Source organism: Leopardus geoffroyi, chromosome A3 (genome assembly GCF_018350155.1).
Source record: "Leopardus geoffroyi isolate Oge1 chromosome A3, O.geoffroyi_Oge1_pat1.0, whole genome shotgun sequence".
Taxonomy (NCBI): domain Eukaryota; kingdom Metazoa; phylum Chordata; class Mammalia; order Carnivora; family Felidae; genus Leopardus; species Leopardus geoffroyi.
In genome coordinates, this window is record NC_059336.1 from 86,209,743 (window position 1) to 86,227,834 (window position 18,092).

The window sequence follows — 18,092 nt, forward strand, 5'->3', positions numbered from 1 at the left end:
GAAATTCCCTGATGGGCTCCTCTTAGTGAACTTCAGTTACAGGTTTGCACTTGACCCTGTGCCACCCTGTGGACTACTCCTATCTGCCGAGTATAGCCTTTCCGGTTCTCAGCAGATTCCCAGGCTCTTTAGTCCCTGCATAAAATTAGATACAGCATTCTGAGCTGGAAGGGAGCCACTAGATCTTACAGTTCCACACCTTCATTTTTACATTTGAGAAATCTAAAGTTGACATTGCTAGGAAGTGGCAGAAGTAAGATTGAATCTCAAGTCTATCTTCTTCCGCAGGCCATGCTCCCTTGATTAGCACCAAAGTCTTGGGAAGAATGAAATTAACTACCTTGTAAAACAGTGTAGGTGTTGGGAATGGGGGAAGTCTGAGGGGAGTTCTGGGTCACTCAATCTTCAGAGTTCTAAAGGAGAAGGAAACCCTACAAGTGAAATATGAGAAAGAACAACTGATGAGGGAGATAAAGAGTGCACACCATAATGGAAATCAAGAAAAGAAAGCATTTTAGCTTGAAGGAGAGGATAACTGTGTCTGATGTTATAAGAGGTTGAGTAAGAAGAAGCCAGGGAGGTGACTATTGGGTTGGCAACGTGGAGATGGTTGGGGACCAGCAGAGACGTGGAGATAAAAGTCAGAGAAGAATGGGTTAGAAGGGAAGGTCTTCCATTTTCGAACGGGGATAAAGACATTTTTACCCTTTCACATTCAGGAGAATGTGAAACAAAACCACAAAGCCCATCTTTGAGGACTCTAAGAAATATGTAAGCCATAAGAACACTATACATATGAGGGCAGAAAGAGGACAGAGGAGTGACAAAAGAAGCAAGCAGTGTGGAGAAAAGTCAAATATAATCCTGCAGAATGAGATGCTGAAGAGAAACAAGTCTGAAGCCTAGCAGAACCCTAGAAAGATCAAGACCTGGAACTGTCAGATACTGCAGAAAGCAAGGAAGGGCTAACAAGGTGAAAACTGGAATATATTGTTTCAGAGTTTATCTTAGGAGCTGTTCAACCTTCAGAACCACCACCTCCACTACCTGTGAAAATTACCTCTTCTCTAGCTGCACCAAAGAAGAGAGGTTTATTCTCTGGCAAAATTAGACAAGGATGGTTTCACCATCAGACACCAGGCCAGGGAAAGTTATGAAGACATCTGCATAACAAATGTGATTGCTTCCAGCCCTCCCCCTTGTCAATTCCAGACTAACAAGTAAGGAAAGAGTTTGAAAACTACTTTTATGTAGAAATAAATATCTCGGGGTGGGGGGGTGGGGGGCGGAGGAATTTACATACACTGATGTTTGAGGGTCCCCAACCAAGAAGCCTGTTGAGAAAAGCTGGCCATCCACCAGTTGGCATGCCCCACCATGCACGCAAAGCTTTCAGCAAGTTTTTCTGTCTTGCTCATGTGCTATGAACAGACAGAACAACAGTAATCTCTGGATCACTCTACATTTGAAGAAAGTCTGCACCAAGAAAGGGAAGTGGGGAAGCAAGTACTATTTCAGGAAGTTGTGCTGTGAAGAGAAATGCAAACAAATTGGTCAATAGCTAGAAGGAGATGTGGGGTCACAGATGATTTTTTTTTAAGATGAGAGATACTAGAGTATATTTATATGCTGGTAGTCAGCCTCTAGTTTTTTTTCTTCCTGACTTGAAACAAATGTGTAGTCACAAATATTTAGAAAAAGCTTCACAGTATTTCTGCTTCTGGTTAGGATGTAGAGGAATGTGGAGAACCTTCATTTCCATGGTCAACCAGAAAAGTCCCGATGAAATAAAATTCATATGTTTCTATGGGGCTAGCAGACACACAGGAAGCACTGATGAACAAGCCCTTTATAGCTGAGCAGAAATCTACAGAAGCTTCCATACTTGGTAATGGATGTGGTCTGGGTATGGGCAATTGGAAAAGTAGTTAAGCCATGGACAGAGACTTCTCAGAGATGAGGAAAAGTCAGCTGAACTGACATTGTTAATCAACAATGTGTGCCAGAGGGATGGATTATCTGAAGGAGCCCCAAATGAAAAAAAAAAAAATCTGTCTGACAATTCTCCAGCTCACCTGCACCTCTGCATTTTTTCCAAGAAAGTGGCAGTGGAACTGCATTTTTACTTTTTTGCTGAAAAGGAAAGAGAAATTGCATGATCCTATGGATCCTTGCAGTGCTTGAATTCTGGAGTTCTATCAGGGTTGAATCCAAAAGCCAAGCAAAAAAATAACTGAAGCTGCACCCAGCTCACTCCCAACTCAAATACTGAAAAGACCACAAAGGCAGGGCAGGGCAGAAGTCTGAGAATTAGGCTAATAACAGGGAACATACTCTAATTAAAGCTGTGACCCAACCCAAGCTCAACTTAACTCAAGGAGGAATCTAAATAATCAGCTCTCCCAGCCCCCACCACCCTAGCTCACAAAGATAAAAGAGTCTGCAGTGAACAAAACAAATCGATGTTGTACCTAAGTTTCCACTGTTTTGTTTCGGTTTTTTTTTTTTTACTCACAATGTTTGAAACACAAATTAAAAGATTATGAGGCATGGGAAAAGAGCAGGAAAATGTAACCCATAATCAAGAAAAAACACAGTAATGGAAGCAAACCACAGATCATTCAATGGTTGGAATTATCAGACAGGGATTCAAAGCAACTATTATAAACATGTTAAAGAATTTACAGGAAAAGGTGAATATAATGGAGACACAGGATAGCAGAAAGAAAAAAAAAGAAAATTCTGAACAACCAAGTGAAAACTATGGAATTGAAAAATACAACATCTGTAGAAAAGTGATTGATAAACTTAAAAACAGGTTAATAGAAATTATCGAAACTGAAAGAGACACGGAACACCTTGATGGCAGTCAGTTAAGTGTCTGACTCTTGATCTCAGCTCAGGTCATGATCTCACAGTGAGTTCAAGCCCCACATCAGGCTCTGTGCTGATGTTGTGAAGCCTATTTGGGATTCTGTCTCTCTTTCTCTCTGCCCCTCTCCCCCACTCGTGCTCTCTCTCTCTCTCTCTCTCAAAATAAATACACTTAAAAAAATTTTTTTAACTGAAAGAGACAGAAAAATGATCAGGAGGCAGAGTGGGGAGATGAACCAGCTCCTATGATTTGTGGGATAATATCAAGTGGTCTAATATATGTGTAATTGGAGTACTGAACATGGTATTCTGCACAAAGATTCAAAAATCTCAAAGAACCCCAAGCAGGACAAATACAAAAAATAAAAACGAATAAATAAATACCATCACCTAAGTCAAAATAGTTGAATTTCTAAAAACCAGAATAAAGAGATAATCTTACAACACAGGGAGAAGGGAAAAGATATATTACAAAGAGAGAAGCAACAATGAAAATCACTTACTTTTCATCAGAAAAAAAAAAAGACATGAAACCCAGAAGGCAACAAATTGATGTCTTTAAAAAGATGAAATGAAATAAAGACAACTTAGAATTCTATATCTAGTGAAAATAACCTTAAAATTACAGACAAAAATTAAGACATTAAAAGGAAAAAAAGTCTGAAAAAGTCATCACCAGCAAATCTGCACCAAAAAAAAAAAAAAAAAAAAAAAAAAAAAAAAAAAAAAAAGACTGCTAAAGGAATTCTTCAGGCTAAAGGAAAATGATACCAGATGTAAACTAGATCTACAAAAAAAGGAAGGAGGAATAACAGAAATGATAAACATTTTCTTAGTTTCATAAAATGATGATTGTTTAAGATAGATATAATGACTGTATTTTTGAGCTTATTTCATATACAAAAGTAGAATATATGACAATAGTAGCATAAGGGGTGAGAGGTGATATATGGAAGAATATTAGAGGGTTCTTTAATTATATGAGAAGTGGCATAATATTAACTTATGGTAGCCTGTTATATAAAGTAAGGATGGAATTTGTAATCCATAGAGCATGCTACAGAGAAGATGTTACTACAGATCCTACAGATGTTAAAAGGTATTGAAGGAATATTATGACAACTTTACAGAAAGAAATCCAGCAATTATAAAGGACATGAATAAATATCTGTATGGATTACTGTATATAAATTATAGCTCACTAAAAATATATATACAGAGACAGAAAAGGATCTTTGGTTCAGCATGCATCATGAAATTATTAATCATGTTGGCCTCTCCTTAGGTAAAAGTCCCAAAGAGGCTATGATTTACATACATTATAAACAAATGATTAGAGTTGACTGTAAAACATTATGACTCCAAAAGTAGCAAGAAAATGTCTTTAATTAATCTATGATCTCTTGTTCTGTTCACTCTGTTCTGCTCACTCAGCAACTGGAGGCACAAGTCCATCTGGAAATGTTGTAAAGGCAGCATTAGTGGTAATAAATAGTGATGTGTGCTTACAATATAAGTTGAGGCTCTGAAGCCAATAACTGCCGGACAGTTGAGAAAAGTCCAATTCCACAGAAGCTCTTTTACTAAGAGGCAAGAAGTCGACAATGCAGAACTGATGTTGGGTTATTTTGGGATGGCAGTGGAGATTGTTTTATAGACTGAAAATGTGGTAGACATTGCATAAGCCCAAGGAGGATTTTGCAGTAGGAACATCACTAGGACACTTAGGAGAAAAGCTTGTTGAATGAAATGCTTCTTGACATGCTTAAGTGTGTTGATCCTTTAATGTTTTCGTCGGAAAATAATATCTAAATGTCACATCACAACCAGAATCTTGGAAAGTAATCTTCATTAAGTATGGGAAAATTCACTGTTCCCAAGGCAACAGAAAGTACAGCAGATACTGTGACTGTTCCTCCCACCTCCTACCCCTACCAACCAGTGTGGTGACGGGTGCATGGTGCACGCTCAGCAAATAGTTGGGGAAATGAAAGAATGGATGCATGGATGCATCTAAGCTGGAACCATTCATTCGACAACAGATCATCTACTCTGTGCCCATCATTCAGTGTTGCAGGGATTGTACAAGAAACACAAGACATGTGGCCTGAAAACCCTTCACTTATATGTAGGAACACTGGCAGACATGAAACCGCTAAGGAAAACAGGAGACTCTTTAATAGCAGCCTCTCTGTAGGATTCCCTGCCTCTCTCATTTCCCAGGAAGATAACATTTCATTTGGTAATAACCAAATCCTCAGAGAGGTTCTTATCAACCCCTTTCAAAGATCTTTCTCCCAGTTTGCTTCCGTTTCTAAGAGAGCATTTAAAAAAATAGGCCCTTATTAATAGTTCTATTGTCCCACAATTAAAACCAACCCACCATTCCCATGAAACCGTCTGTTTTGTTTGCTTAGATGTTGTAGGTGCTTAGAGAAGACGAAGGGAGTAGGGAGGTGGGGGCCGTAAGTCATTTGATCTTCTAACAAGGAAGGGTATTTTATGGAGAGATTGTGATCGCTGCCTGGGCCTCGTGAGCTCCTATCTTGCCAGGCACCAAGTGTCAAGGAGAAGGACATTTTCCAAAACAGCTTTCGCTTGTTCTGGTACCAAAAAAAATGGAAAGCTCAAGAAAATACTTGTAAAGTAAAGGAAATAGGCTTAGAGAAAACACCCCGGTTCCCAGACTTTATTTGGCAAAGAAAAAATACAATGAAGCCAAGGAACCTTTTCCACACCCCCAGGATGCCTTTTTTAACCCTCTTTTTTTAAGCTTCAGCCTTAACGTAATATTCCAATTTTAGTGTTGCCAAAATGTCCCAAACTTCACAAAGATAAGACCACATTTGCTTTTCTTTTTCACATTTACTTTTAATTCCCAATCTTTCTCACCTAATTATCAGATTAGCCCTTCCTCCTTAGTGCTCCCAACTATTCTGAGGGGCTCCATGTGCCACCTCTGTGTGCTCGGGGACAAACCCCCATTTTCCTATCCCAACCTCACCTTCATATCCCAGTCTCACCCTCTTGCCACACTGCCATTGTCATTACCCTCACGAAACTGCTGACTGGCAGGGCAATACTGCCTCCTGCCGGGTGACTGATAATGCCACCCTCTTCCCACCCAATGGTGGCAGCAGTGAGGGACACGGCTTTCATCTTTATCTCCCCTTCTAATGCGCAGATATATGCCCTTTCCTATCATCAAACAACAGCGTTGAATTCGAGTCTAGAACTGGTAAGGGGAGGGTGGTAGCTAAACAAATCATGACATAATCAAATGTTATTGGTTATAAAATGCCCTAAGTGCTATAAACGAAAATTGTCGGGTGCCATGAGAAAGCCTAATTGAGGGAGTAAATCTGAATAGGGGAAGTCAAATAAAGAAAGCTACTTTGAGCAACTGGCATTTAGGTTGGGACTGAAGTCTGGGTAACAATTAGCCCAGTGAAGAGCTAGACAAATGGTATCTTCGGTCCACAGGCAGCAGTGATTGCAGGTGTCAAGGGCCTGTTGAAGAAAGTTGCTTGGAAAGACTTGGGTGGGGGGCACAGGGCTCAAGTGAGGAGACTGGGGACAAAGTCATACAGATAAGGCTGAACAGGGATGCAGAGAAGCCATCCCATATAGACCCTGGAAGCCACGGCAAGGATTTCAGATTTTATACCAAGTGTAATCAAGTGCTATTGAAGGATTTTGAGGAGGAGAGTGAATGGCATGTTTTGATCTGTATTTTAAGAATATTATGACAGCTATGTGGAGAATGAATGGAAGAAGGGCAAGAGGGCAGTCAAAAGATAGCAAGTGTCTTAATGGTCTAGGAAAGAGATGCTGATGGCTCAGACCATGGCATTGGCAGAAGAGATAGAGAAGTAGAGAAGTAGTCTAGAATAGCACTGATGGACTTGATGGCAGATTATGTAGGGGAGAGGAGGAGAGAGGAGAGTGAAGGTGGACGATCCAGGAAGGCTTCTGGTTTCTGACTCGGGCAACTGGGCATGTGGTCTGATATCTGGGCACTGATAAGAAAAGTAGACAGGAGCACCTGGGTGGCTCAGCCAGTTAAGCATCCGACTCTTGATTTGAGCTCAGGTCATGATCTCATGGTGGTGAGATGGAGCCCCACCTTGGGCTCCCTGCTGACAACTTGGAGCCTGCCCCACTTGGGTTTTCTCTCTCCCTCTGCCCCTCTCCCCTGCTCATGCTCTCTCTCTCCACAAAAAAAAAAAAAAAAGGAAGGAGGGAGGGAGGGAAGAAGGAAGGAAGGAAGGAAGGAAGGAAGGAAGGAAGGAAGGAAGGAAGGAATAAATTACACTTTCTTGCCCTTTGAGCATGGTATGGAGCTATTTAAAAGACAGGAACATGGATATAGAATCTTAAATCCCAGAGAGAATGGTCCACAAAGATTCATTTTGGTCCCCAGACCATCCACATTTCCCACTACCAGTTGGACATTTTCCCAGTGCCATAACCACTTCCCCTTTCTACCCTCCCCCACCACCTTGAGCAACCAGAGTAAGAAAACACAGGCACCAGCCCACAGAAAACACTCTTGGCTGTCCTGGAAAGCGTAGATTGCCTCGACTTTTATTTTCAAAGCTGACTACATGGTTTCCTTTGGCACATCCGTGTGGGTGGCAGGGTTTGCTCCGGACGCCTGCCACTCCCACCCGCGGTCCCTGTGGCAGCCTTGCCCTGAGCTCTTGGTGTTCCCCTCTTTCCAACTCACATGAGCCATTTGCATCTTGATATAAAGTTGCCTGAGTTGTCGTGTGTCCCCTCAGGAGCAGTTGCATTTTAGGATTCATCTCCAATGTAGAATGAAAACTTTGTCCTGTTAAGGACAGAAAACTCTTCTGAGCAGGTGGCTATTCCTGCAAAAGGCTCCTTTCTCTCAATCCTTGAGATTTCACTTACCCCGCACTACGGCTGACCCTGAATGGATAACGTACTATAAAGACTTTTTCTCCGATAGGCTTTTGGGGGACCGTTGGGATAATATGGCAGTACCCACAGAGATAAGATAAAGGTTAATGCATCTGTCTATCCACAGGAAAGCATAAGAGGCTCTAAGAAGACTAACAGGGTGTCTTTGGATTTCAGGGAACAGATCCGTCAGGGCCTAGAAGAACTCCAGAAGGTCCTGCCGGGAGGAGACACTTACATGCATGAAGGATTTGAAAGGGTAATTTTAAAACCGTTTTCCACTCTAAATATAAAGTGTGACAGGGAAACATTAACATAAGGTTGGCTGATGAGATAAGGCACATGTACCAGAACAACACCCAATGGCAAGAAGGTAAACAAATTTTTCCCGCAAGCTTGTACACTGTTAACCCTATCCAAAAGAAGTGAGTTTCCTTGATTCTTCCCTGATCCTGGTAAAGGACTTGTTAGCTAATGCTTGGCTGACACTTACCAACCATGCCACACACAAGTCTCCGGCATTCCCGGGGTAAACTTTTCTATATGGTGCATCAGTGGTTGAGACAGAATGTCAATGACTTCAGTCTTAAGGAAGACAGGTCCAAGTCTGTGACAAGTAAGACATGGATCCACGTTCACAGGTATCTGGGTTAAGTGTCAGGGTAACTTCAGATGAATGCCGTCGATTGGTATTTGAGTGAAGCCTGGGTGCATCGCATAAAGAATCAAGACCGAGCCAGCCTATATATCGAGCACCAGAGCCCGCTGCCCACTATGGCGCTCGGAATGGCAAACAGAGGCTGTGTGTCTAATGTCTCTTCCGTGTGTTTTTCAGGCCAGTGAGCAGATTTATTATGAAAACAGTCAAGGTGAGACAATAATATGAATTGTCAAACTTTTTTTTCTGTGTTTGCTTCTGATAAAGTGTCTCAGTAATTTCATGTTACAACAGGTTTATATGACATTGCCCATAACCCTACACAGATCATCACATAGAAGGAAATGTATAGCAAGGTGACGCACACCAGGTCAAATTCTGTCTTGTTGATGCCAAAAAAAGTTATATAAAAATAATGAAAAAATTATGGGCCACAGTCTATAATGCCCATGAACAGCTTGCATGTTGAATTCATTAAACTAATAAATACTTGGAAAGGTTAATAAAGTCTTGGATTCTTATGTCAAATTTAATTTTTTTCGTCCATTCCCAAGCTCCAAGCCTCTTCACTACTGTGATTGGATATGATATTAAGATGAAGATACCAGTGCGATTTACATGAAAAAAGAATGCATACAATGTACTTAACAGAGTATTTAACATATAGAAAAAATACTTGTTACAATTTTAGCTGTTATTACTATTACTGCAGTGTCCTTCATGGATAGTATTTCTTTATCTGAGGCAAATCTTTTGAAAGAGATCCAATATTACAGTGGGGACTTTTCTCCCAAGCCTGTAGAGGTATCTACTTCCTATTTCCCTCTCAACTACAACAAATAGAACAGACCCGGTATCGACACAAACACTTGTTAGTATAAACCAATCATCAGCAATGTTACTAGAAGTCTAAAAATCACTGAAAGAATTCTAGTAGGTTTTGCCAACTGCTATGATAACTTCCATTCATCTTGTAAATCATGATGGCTATAACTCCTTGCCCACTTCTTCAAGGGGTGATGTATAAGGTCAACTACAGCATGTGAGAAAGACTCCCGAACAGCCCAGGTGGTAGAGTTTCCTCCCAGGCCTTGACCTCATTCACATGGACTGTTAATAGAAAATAATAGAAATTTGATTCACTGAAGCTACTCCCAGATATCAGTCCAGGGACCATTTCAGCAGGTTTGGCCATTTTTTGAGATAAGACTGAGAGATCCACAAACAAAACCCCCAAGAGTCGTCCCCACACGAAGATGCATGCTTCTCCATGCTGAACTTGCTTCTAGTCCTGAAAAAAAGTTGCTGGTTCTCACGATATTGACCTCAGGTGATTGAGCTTATAAGAGATCAACCCCAGGGCTAAGGGGGTTTCCCTGCGTGCAGTGGGATGGACTGAGTGGGTCTGTGTTGTGTTGAGCAGGATACAGGACGGCCAGCGTCATCATTGCTTTGACCGATGGGGAACTCCATGAAGACCTCTTTTTCTATTCAGAGAGGGAGGTAAGCAATGGCCTGGCCTGTATCTAACACAGACATGGAAACAAGGCTTCTTCCTCTTCAAATGGGCTGCAATCTTTCTACTCAGACAACATGATTGGTGTCTTTGTAAAATCCTTGGGTAAAATAGTGTGTCATTTGTAAAAAAAAAAAAAAAAAATAATGATAATAGTAGTAATAATTCATTTTTAAAAAGTGAACCCTTGTATCTTACACATGATAGATATTTTTCCCCTTTCAAAGTATTTGCCTATTACTCTGTGTTTGGAGGGATAAAAGTTGTCTACCATGACTTTATTGAAAGCATTATATTTATCCAGCAGTTTTGAAATACTATATATCACTTTTAAACAAAAACATTGGTACCATTTTCTCTCCATTTCTCCTAAAAACAGGAGGAGGGAAAAGAAGTACTTGACATATGTAAGAGCCACTCTTGCTAGAACATATTAATCATGGAGATTCTCACTCTGAAAAGCAAAGTCGAACATTAATTGGTACAAAGGACATTGTAATTGCTCCTGCGGTGTTTCTTCTTCCTTTTCTTTATGTTCTCAAAAAGTACTCTTCAAAGCAAGTGAAACAAAAAAGTACTGTTTAAAGCAAGTGAAAGATTCTACATGAAGCCTTCGGTTTGTATAAAGAGTTTCAGGAAACTCTTTTATATTTATGTATTTATTCAGGAATTGAAAAGTAATGCTTATATTTAGGAAATTCTTTCCTTTTTAGTCTTAGATTTGAACTACATGTATACTTGGCCCAAGAAGCTAGTTCACCATTATCGACAAGGTGACAAAGGTTCATTCGGACCAAGTTAGAAAGAAATACAATAAGGAAAAAGGCAGTGAGGAAGGACATGCTGGCCTCTGGGGGAGCAGTTAATTAGAGCATTACACTTACCTCAAGTTCTTGACCACTGTTTGATTTAAATTCAGCTCTCCTGGCAAATAAGTATACATTCATTCATTCGTTTGTTCATTCATTCATTCATTCATTCATTCATTCAGTGTTAACTGAGAGCTCAGCATGTGTTGGGCACTTTGCCTGATACTAGGGAAATAGGTAAAGTTGCTGCCCATTACTTACCATGTAATGATGTTTGGCTTTTGGAAGCCTCTTCTAGGAAAGGGCGTGAGGAAAGGGCAAAGGTAAACATGTTACTTCCCCCCTACCCATAACTAGTACAAAAGATCTTTCACAATGGGGAAACACACAAGTAAATGTGACAGACCCTGCCTGAGCATTTGGAAAGTAATATATTTCTATATTCTGAAGTTGAAACTAACTATACAATGGGAATGCAGAATGCTTATTTTGGGTGCTAAACAATCATCAAAAAAAGGAAAAACCCTAATAAGGAAGTAACTGAATATAAAATAAATGATGGATGTCAGAGGCTTAAAATAGGGGTTAGTAGAAAAGAATTTTAGGTATGGCGCATACAAATTTGGAAAAATATTTGGAGTGCCAGTGCCAAGAGAAGGAGGCTTTCTGAAAAAGAGAGATAAAGCCCAAGATATATAAAGAAATAAATCATCCCATTTTTGATAATCCTATATAAAATCCAACTAGAGGGGAAAAGTCACAGAAGTTATTACAGATAAGTCTGAAGCTAGACTGTGTCTAAACGTTTGTTTTATCCTTAAAGCAACAAGGCATATTTGGAACATGAAGGAAAAAAGATATATATATATATATATATATATATATATATATACATATATATATATACGTATATATATATACATATATATATATGTATATATATATATACGTATATATATATGTATATATATATACGTATATATATACGTATATGTATACATATATATATACATATATATACGTATATATATATACGTGTATATATATATATATATATATATATATACACATATACACGTATATATATATATGAATACCAAGTAGGTCTGAATACTAAAGTGAGGGATGGGAGAGGAGCACAATTCAAATCAGTATGCATACATCGAGCACCTACTACATGTTTACTACCAATGATTTATTAAGCACCTACTATGTATTCCAATGATTTCCAATTTTTATTTTCTATTCTGAAACACAGAAGAATCTGGAAATAAGATATCAGAGCCTTTACTAAAGCAAATATTAAAATCAAGCCAAAATATGGATGCTAATTCATTATGTTGTCCTCACAATACTTAATTGTAAATGAGGTCATGGGTTCACCTATTCAAATATAGACCGTAATTCCCATACCATTAAGCCAGTGTATTTTATGGGAACGAAAAAGGCCTTATTCACAAAGGGTGCTGACATTTATAAGTATCTGTGTTGTTCTAGGCCTTGTATAGGGAGTTCTGCATATGTTATCTTGTTGAATCTTCAAACACTTTGCAGAGCAAAGTCAAACCTAGGTATATCGGGTTCCAAAGATCACATCCTTTCTATTAATACCATGCTGCTATTACAAAGGAAGAAAAATATGTCAATAAAAATTCTTCAGAGGAAAAGAATAATGATTTCCCCAGAATATTTTATAAGATTTACCTTAGCCTACAGTCCCTTTTCCTACCCTCCCCCTCCCCCCTCACCCCCCCCCCCCAGTCTTTCAAATCTTTTCATCAAGACTCTACTTCTATGGCTCTTTCCTAGTGCTTCCTGTTAGACTAATCACTCCCCTCATGTCCATCACACATTACATTAGGTTGTGACGTTTACTGGAGAATGAGCTCCTTGGGAACAGGGATTGCCCTCCCCACGATGGTATCTGGCACATAGGGAGTGCTTAATAAAAGTTGATCATTGGAGCACCTGGGTGGCTCAGTCGGCTGAGCGTCTGACTTCAGCTCAGGTCACAATCTCACAGTTCATGAGTTCAAGCCCCGCATTGGGCTTTGTGCTGACAGCATGGAGCCTGGAGCCTGCTTCAGGTACTCTGTCCCTCCTCCACTCGTGCTCTGTCTCTCTGTCTCCAAAATAAGTAAACATTAAAAAAAGTTTTTTTAAATAAATAAATAAATACCTGATCATGGAAGTTAGTCTGGTTAACCCAAAAGGAGTATGTTTGCCACTTCTCTTTCTAATGGCTTTTCTTCACTGATCCAGGCTAACAGATCCCGAGATCTTGGTGCAATTGTTTACTGTGTCGGTGTGAAGGATTTCAATGAAACACAGGTATGTGCATGGATTTCCTCAGGTTGGGGAGTATACTAAGCTTGTGAAAATAGAGAACATGTATTCGTGCAGAGGGTATATCAGCAGCATAAACACTCCTTAGATAGGTTTTTTTTCCACAAATGTTGAGTAGGTGAGAATTATTGGATGTGTAAGGGACATGAAGCCACGTCAATGCACTTGGGGCCTTTGCACACAGACTATCCAGGCAGCATCTCCCTTGGTTGACTTTCTTGGTAGATATTAAATTGCCAAGGTGTCAAAACAGAGCTGAATAAAATTAGAAAACTTGTTGGTTGGGGTTTTTTTTTTTTTTCATTTAATTTAATGAATCTAATTTTGTTTACATGTCAAACATCTCTTTTCTCCCATTAGAAATTCAGTGCATTTTCAATACGAGAAAATAAACATATGGTTGGGTCTTGAACAATGCAGGGGTTGGGGTACCAACCTCATGGCAAGTCAAAAATCCATGGACAGCTTTTGACTCTCCCAAAACTGAACTACTAACAGCCTACTATTGACTGGAAATAATATATAAACTGTTGATTAGTGCATATTCTGTATGTTATATGCATTATATACTGTATTCTCATAACACAGAAGCTAGACAAAAGAAAACGTTGTTGAGAAAACCATAAGGAAAATGCATTTGTAGTATTGTGCTGTATCGATTTTTTAAAAAATCACATGTTAAGTGGACCCACTCAGTTCAAACCTGTTGTTCAAGGGTCAGTTGTAATTGGCAAGTGGACAAAAAGTATGTACTAGTATATATATGCAAAATGTGAAATTTTGCTAACAACTTATATAAATGTTCCTCGATGTAGTTCATCATTTCTTTTTGCTTTAATGACATGGAAGAATGCTTATAATAAGTCATTAGGTCAATAAAATAGGGTTACAAAATAGTGGGAACAGTATGAGTACACTTTTAAAATAAATGTGTACCTTTGGGTAGGGGAAGTATGAGAGACTACATAGTATATCAAATTAACAGTAATAGAAAAATGATGGATGGATGTTAGATAGATAGATGATAGATAGGTAGGTAGGTAGGTAGACAGATAGATAGGTAGATAGAAACTTTTTTCCTTTATAATACTCCTGGGTTTTCTGAAACTTCCCATTGATTATGTGTTACTTTTGCAATCAGTGAAAGTCCTGGAACTGACTATGACTTAGCAGTGACAGAACTATAGAGATTTGGAGTAGAAAAGTCCACAGATCAGATTTTCCTTTCTCCTGTCCTCTGCTCCATAAAGCAGGAGAGCCAAACCAACTGCAAGGGTCCTTTCCTCAATGAGCAATTTGGGCAAAAGGTAAGGGTCTCCATTCATTGACCTCACCCAACACCAAAGCTTGAATTTATTTTTAAAGTTGCTCTGAAAGGAAATTTGAGTCTATTTGATTCAAGCACAGTTGCCAACAGAAATTTGAGTGAATGGGAGAAAAATGAGCCAATGGCCTGTCCCCAAATCCATAAATACATCAACCCAGGCCAAATGTTCATCTAGCTGAGCAATCTTACCTCTTGTCCCAAGGAGAAAAGTATTAAAACAAATGTAAAAGCTGGAGCCAATCCTCTAGTCCTGCTCCAGAGAGGCTGCTGGTAATCTCATTATTACTAAGGGCTTTTCAGTGAGGCCCAAGGCCTCAAGTTCCTCCGGGTTCTAAAAGTAGATGGAGCCCCCTAGACTAAATTCTCTGTGGCCAAGCCTGACATATCTCCATGTGTGTTTGTACATTTGCTGTGTTCTCAGCTGGCCCGGATTGCGGACAGTAAGGACCATGTGTTTCCTGTAAATGACGGCTTTCAGGCTCTGCAAGGCATCATCCACTCGGTGAGTAGAGCACTTCCTCTAAAACTGGACATTGGGCACATTCTGACCCTTGATCCACTGAAAATTCCCCAATCTCCTCCCTGGTGTTCTCTGCTTGAGACAGCACTCCTCTGAACATCTTTGTTATCTGTTATGTCTCACTTCTCCCTCCTGCCTTTCACGCATGTCTCTCTTCTCATTTTCCTATGCCAATTCTACCCTACAAGGTAAATTAAAAATTGAAGGAAACTGTGCTGTGGCAAGCCAGACTTCAGGTGCCTCCAGTTCTCATACTAGAAACATTGGTTGATGGTGTGCACTTGACCTCAGCTTTCCCAACCATGACTGAATGCAAACTGCCTTCAGAGCATTTGCAGGCTCAATCTATATCTTTTGATCACTGGAGGTACTTTTGACCAGTGGTTCTTTACCTTGGCTGCCTACTGAGGTCATCTGGAGCAGGATTGTTAAGATCTTCTCAGGTGATGTTCCTGGAACCACAGCTTTAGACCTATCGTCCCCACATATGAGGGCTTCATTGTTCTCCAGGCTTCACAGTCACCATTCCTTCTTTCCACCCCAACCTAGGTTGGATGGAACAATCCCTCACACACAAAAGTGGTTTTTTAGCACCCCTTTCCTGTCAGTGAACTAGACACTGGCTTCCATGGTCTCTCTTTTCTACTGCCATATGTAAGCCAGGCCCTTGGTTCAGCTGGACTATTGGATGATGCTGGTCTTGAAAGCCACAGCCAGAAGGCCTGTTTGTGTGCTGGACCTGTAATGAAGTCTAGAAGCACTGTTTCCTCCACTTTTAGGTTTTGTGATTGGGCAGATGGCCAGCAGTTTCTCTAGTGGAAGCCCACCAGACTCTAGACTCAGGGTCCAGGATGCAAATTCAGAGCTCAGAGGATCACTATCTCCTTCAGATGTCAAGGGGGTCTTAATCCAGAGGTTACCAGACAGTACCAGGATCTGTCCAGCTCCCGCAGACCGACCTAGGAAACCTCCGACGTGGCTGTACCATCAGGCCCCCTCTCTCTCTCTCCAAGGTTTGCAAAGAACTCCTGCAGGGTGAGAAATAAAACCTTTGGAGCTGGTCATCTGAGTTTAAATACTGGCCCAATGGCTTAACCATTTGTAGATCCTTGGATGGGTTATCTCACTTGTTTCCTTATTTTAAAAAAAGGGATTGGTGGTAAGTCCTGTTTGAGGATTAAAAGGGATAACACTGGGAAAATTGCCTAATATTTTTCCAGGCACATAATAGGTACTCAAGACATATGAATCATTTCCTCTTCCACTTCCCTTCCCCGTCATAAAATGGACGTTAATGTCAACTTCCCCCAAACCTCTAGATTTTCTTGAACATACATAAAAATCACCTGGGAACCTTGTTCACAATGCCAATTTTCAGGCGCTACCCCAAAAGATTCTATTGCAGACAGTATGAGATGGTGCTCAGGAATCTGCATTTTTTGAATGTTTTTTTGTTAATAAATCCCCCAGGTGCACTCTCAGAACATTGATACATGTGACCTTAAATTTTCAGAATTGTGAAAAATAATCTCATCTCAGGTTGGGAACTCCTACCTTAAATATGTACAGATGACAGTCATCTTATTCAAGGTGTGTTTATTTATAAGGAACAGAAATCAACTCGAACTACTTTCACCAGAAAGTGGCAATTATTGAGAGATAGAGAATTATCAGTCCCAATAATGGATCCCCAGGTGAGGGAACCTTGCTCCGAATAATTTCTGGGATCAGTGTGGCATACTTGGTAATGTAAGCAACAAGAACTGCAATAAACATATAAAACAGTACCCACATGGTGCAAAACATGATTAATAGCAGGTTCGGGGCTGATCATGAAGCTTAGAAGTGGATTATTGTGGGCTTGAGCCATCATGAGAAGGTGGGGCAGACCTGAATCCATAAAAGACCAAGGAGGAATGATGGGTAGCACCAGGGAAGAGATGACATGACCTCAGCCCAAAGTCTGGGAAAAGGAAAGGTATACTCTGAGAATAATAATAATAATAATACCCGTGTGTCTGGGGGTAGAGTTTGGGTAAAGGATCAGGAGTAATAAGAAATAAGCCTAGACATTGGTTTGGAACCAGACTGATAAAAGCTTTGAAGGAATTTTGATTCCAACTTAGTAGGTGTGATCACTGAAACATTTGGAACATCTAACAAGTGATATTTAAGAAGAGAATCTGATGGCGGTGTCCATGTGTATAGGAAGAAGAATGGGAGGGGGTGGGGGGGGACATCTAGAGGTAAGAGCCTCCTGCAGCTACTGCACAGTCCTGCCTTCAGATGGCTGGATTCTGAACAGGGACAACTCTTACCTCTTCAAAGGTTCCTATGAACCATGTGCCCACATCATTCAAGAGTCAGTTCCTACCCAAAGGATTAGAATTGTTTCTATCTGCACAAATTGATGTTGTCCTTGAATATTTCAACCTTAGCAACTCACCCAAGCTCAGTGTGAGCCCGGGTGTTTGGAAAGCTCTTCCCATCCCCAAAAGGAAATAACTCCAAAGTTGTTTAAGGAATTTCCACAAAATGGTCTCCCAAAAACAGGGGGGAAAATAATAACTTGAGACTCCAGTCTCCAAACTTGAGCTGAATGATAACATTCTTATGAGCTTTTATCTGGGAGTTATGCTTGTGGTTTCCTTCCTTCCAACACTTGAAACCCATGTTTATGGCAGTTGTTAATTCATTTGCTTGGACAGAGAAAAGGGGACAAGTATGGCATGGCTCATCTTTCTCAAGCCAGACAGAAATAATTAAGGCCTACAGTTGGCTATTTTTAAGACGTGGGTTCATTTCTCCTCTGGATACTAAAAAGAAAGCTCTTGTTTTCTCCCACCCCCCAATCGGAAGCATCTACTCCAGATTGTTCCCATGGATGTTGTTTTGTGGCTGGTTATTTTCTCATAATAAAATAGGGCTGGGCTTAATTATCCAAAACAGGAGTGCAGAGCAGCTCTCAGCAAGCTCAGATGGTTCATACGGTTTCCAGCCCGTAATGACCTTACGTTTAAATCCCAAATCAAGATGCAGAAGCTAATGTTTACTCTCTTATCCAGCACTCGCTGAAAACCTTCTAGAGTACACTCTTGCCATTCAGCTACAAGTAA

At 40.2% G+C, this 18,092-nt stretch overlaps 2 protein-coding genes across 7 annotated transcripts in view; one reads left to right on the forward strand and one right to left on the reverse strand.

The window, feature by feature from the left end:
- GKN2 (gastrokine 2) overlaps positions 1-18,092 on the reverse strand; it is a 326,024-nt gene that overhangs the window by 105,647 nt on the left and 202,285 nt on the right. For both annotated transcript variants that reach the window (XM_045446315.1, XM_045446314.1), the window contains one exon: positions 7,604-7,708. In XM_045446315.1, coding sequence (XP_045302271.1) covers positions 7,604-7,618 — 15 coding nt within the window. In that variant the 5' untranslated portion in view covers positions 7,619-7,708. The remainder of the gene's footprint in view (positions 1-7,603; positions 7,709-18,092) is intronic.
- Positions 1-18,092, forward strand: part of ANTXR1 (ANTXR cell adhesion molecule 1) — a 221,603-nt gene that overhangs the window by 45,138 nt on the left and 158,373 nt on the right. For all 5 annotated transcript variants that reach the window (XM_045446307.1, XM_045446308.1, XM_045446309.1 and 2 more), the window contains exons 4-8: positions 7,978-8,059; positions 8,636-8,669; positions 9,882-9,961; positions 13,046-13,114; positions 14,878-14,958. In XM_045446307.1, the coding sequence (XP_045302263.1) occupies positions 7,978-8,059; positions 8,636-8,669; positions 9,882-9,961; positions 13,046-13,114; positions 14,878-14,958 (346 nt within the window). The remainder of the gene's footprint in view (positions 1-7,977; positions 8,060-8,635; positions 8,670-9,881; positions 9,962-13,045; positions 13,115-14,877; positions 14,959-18,092) is intronic.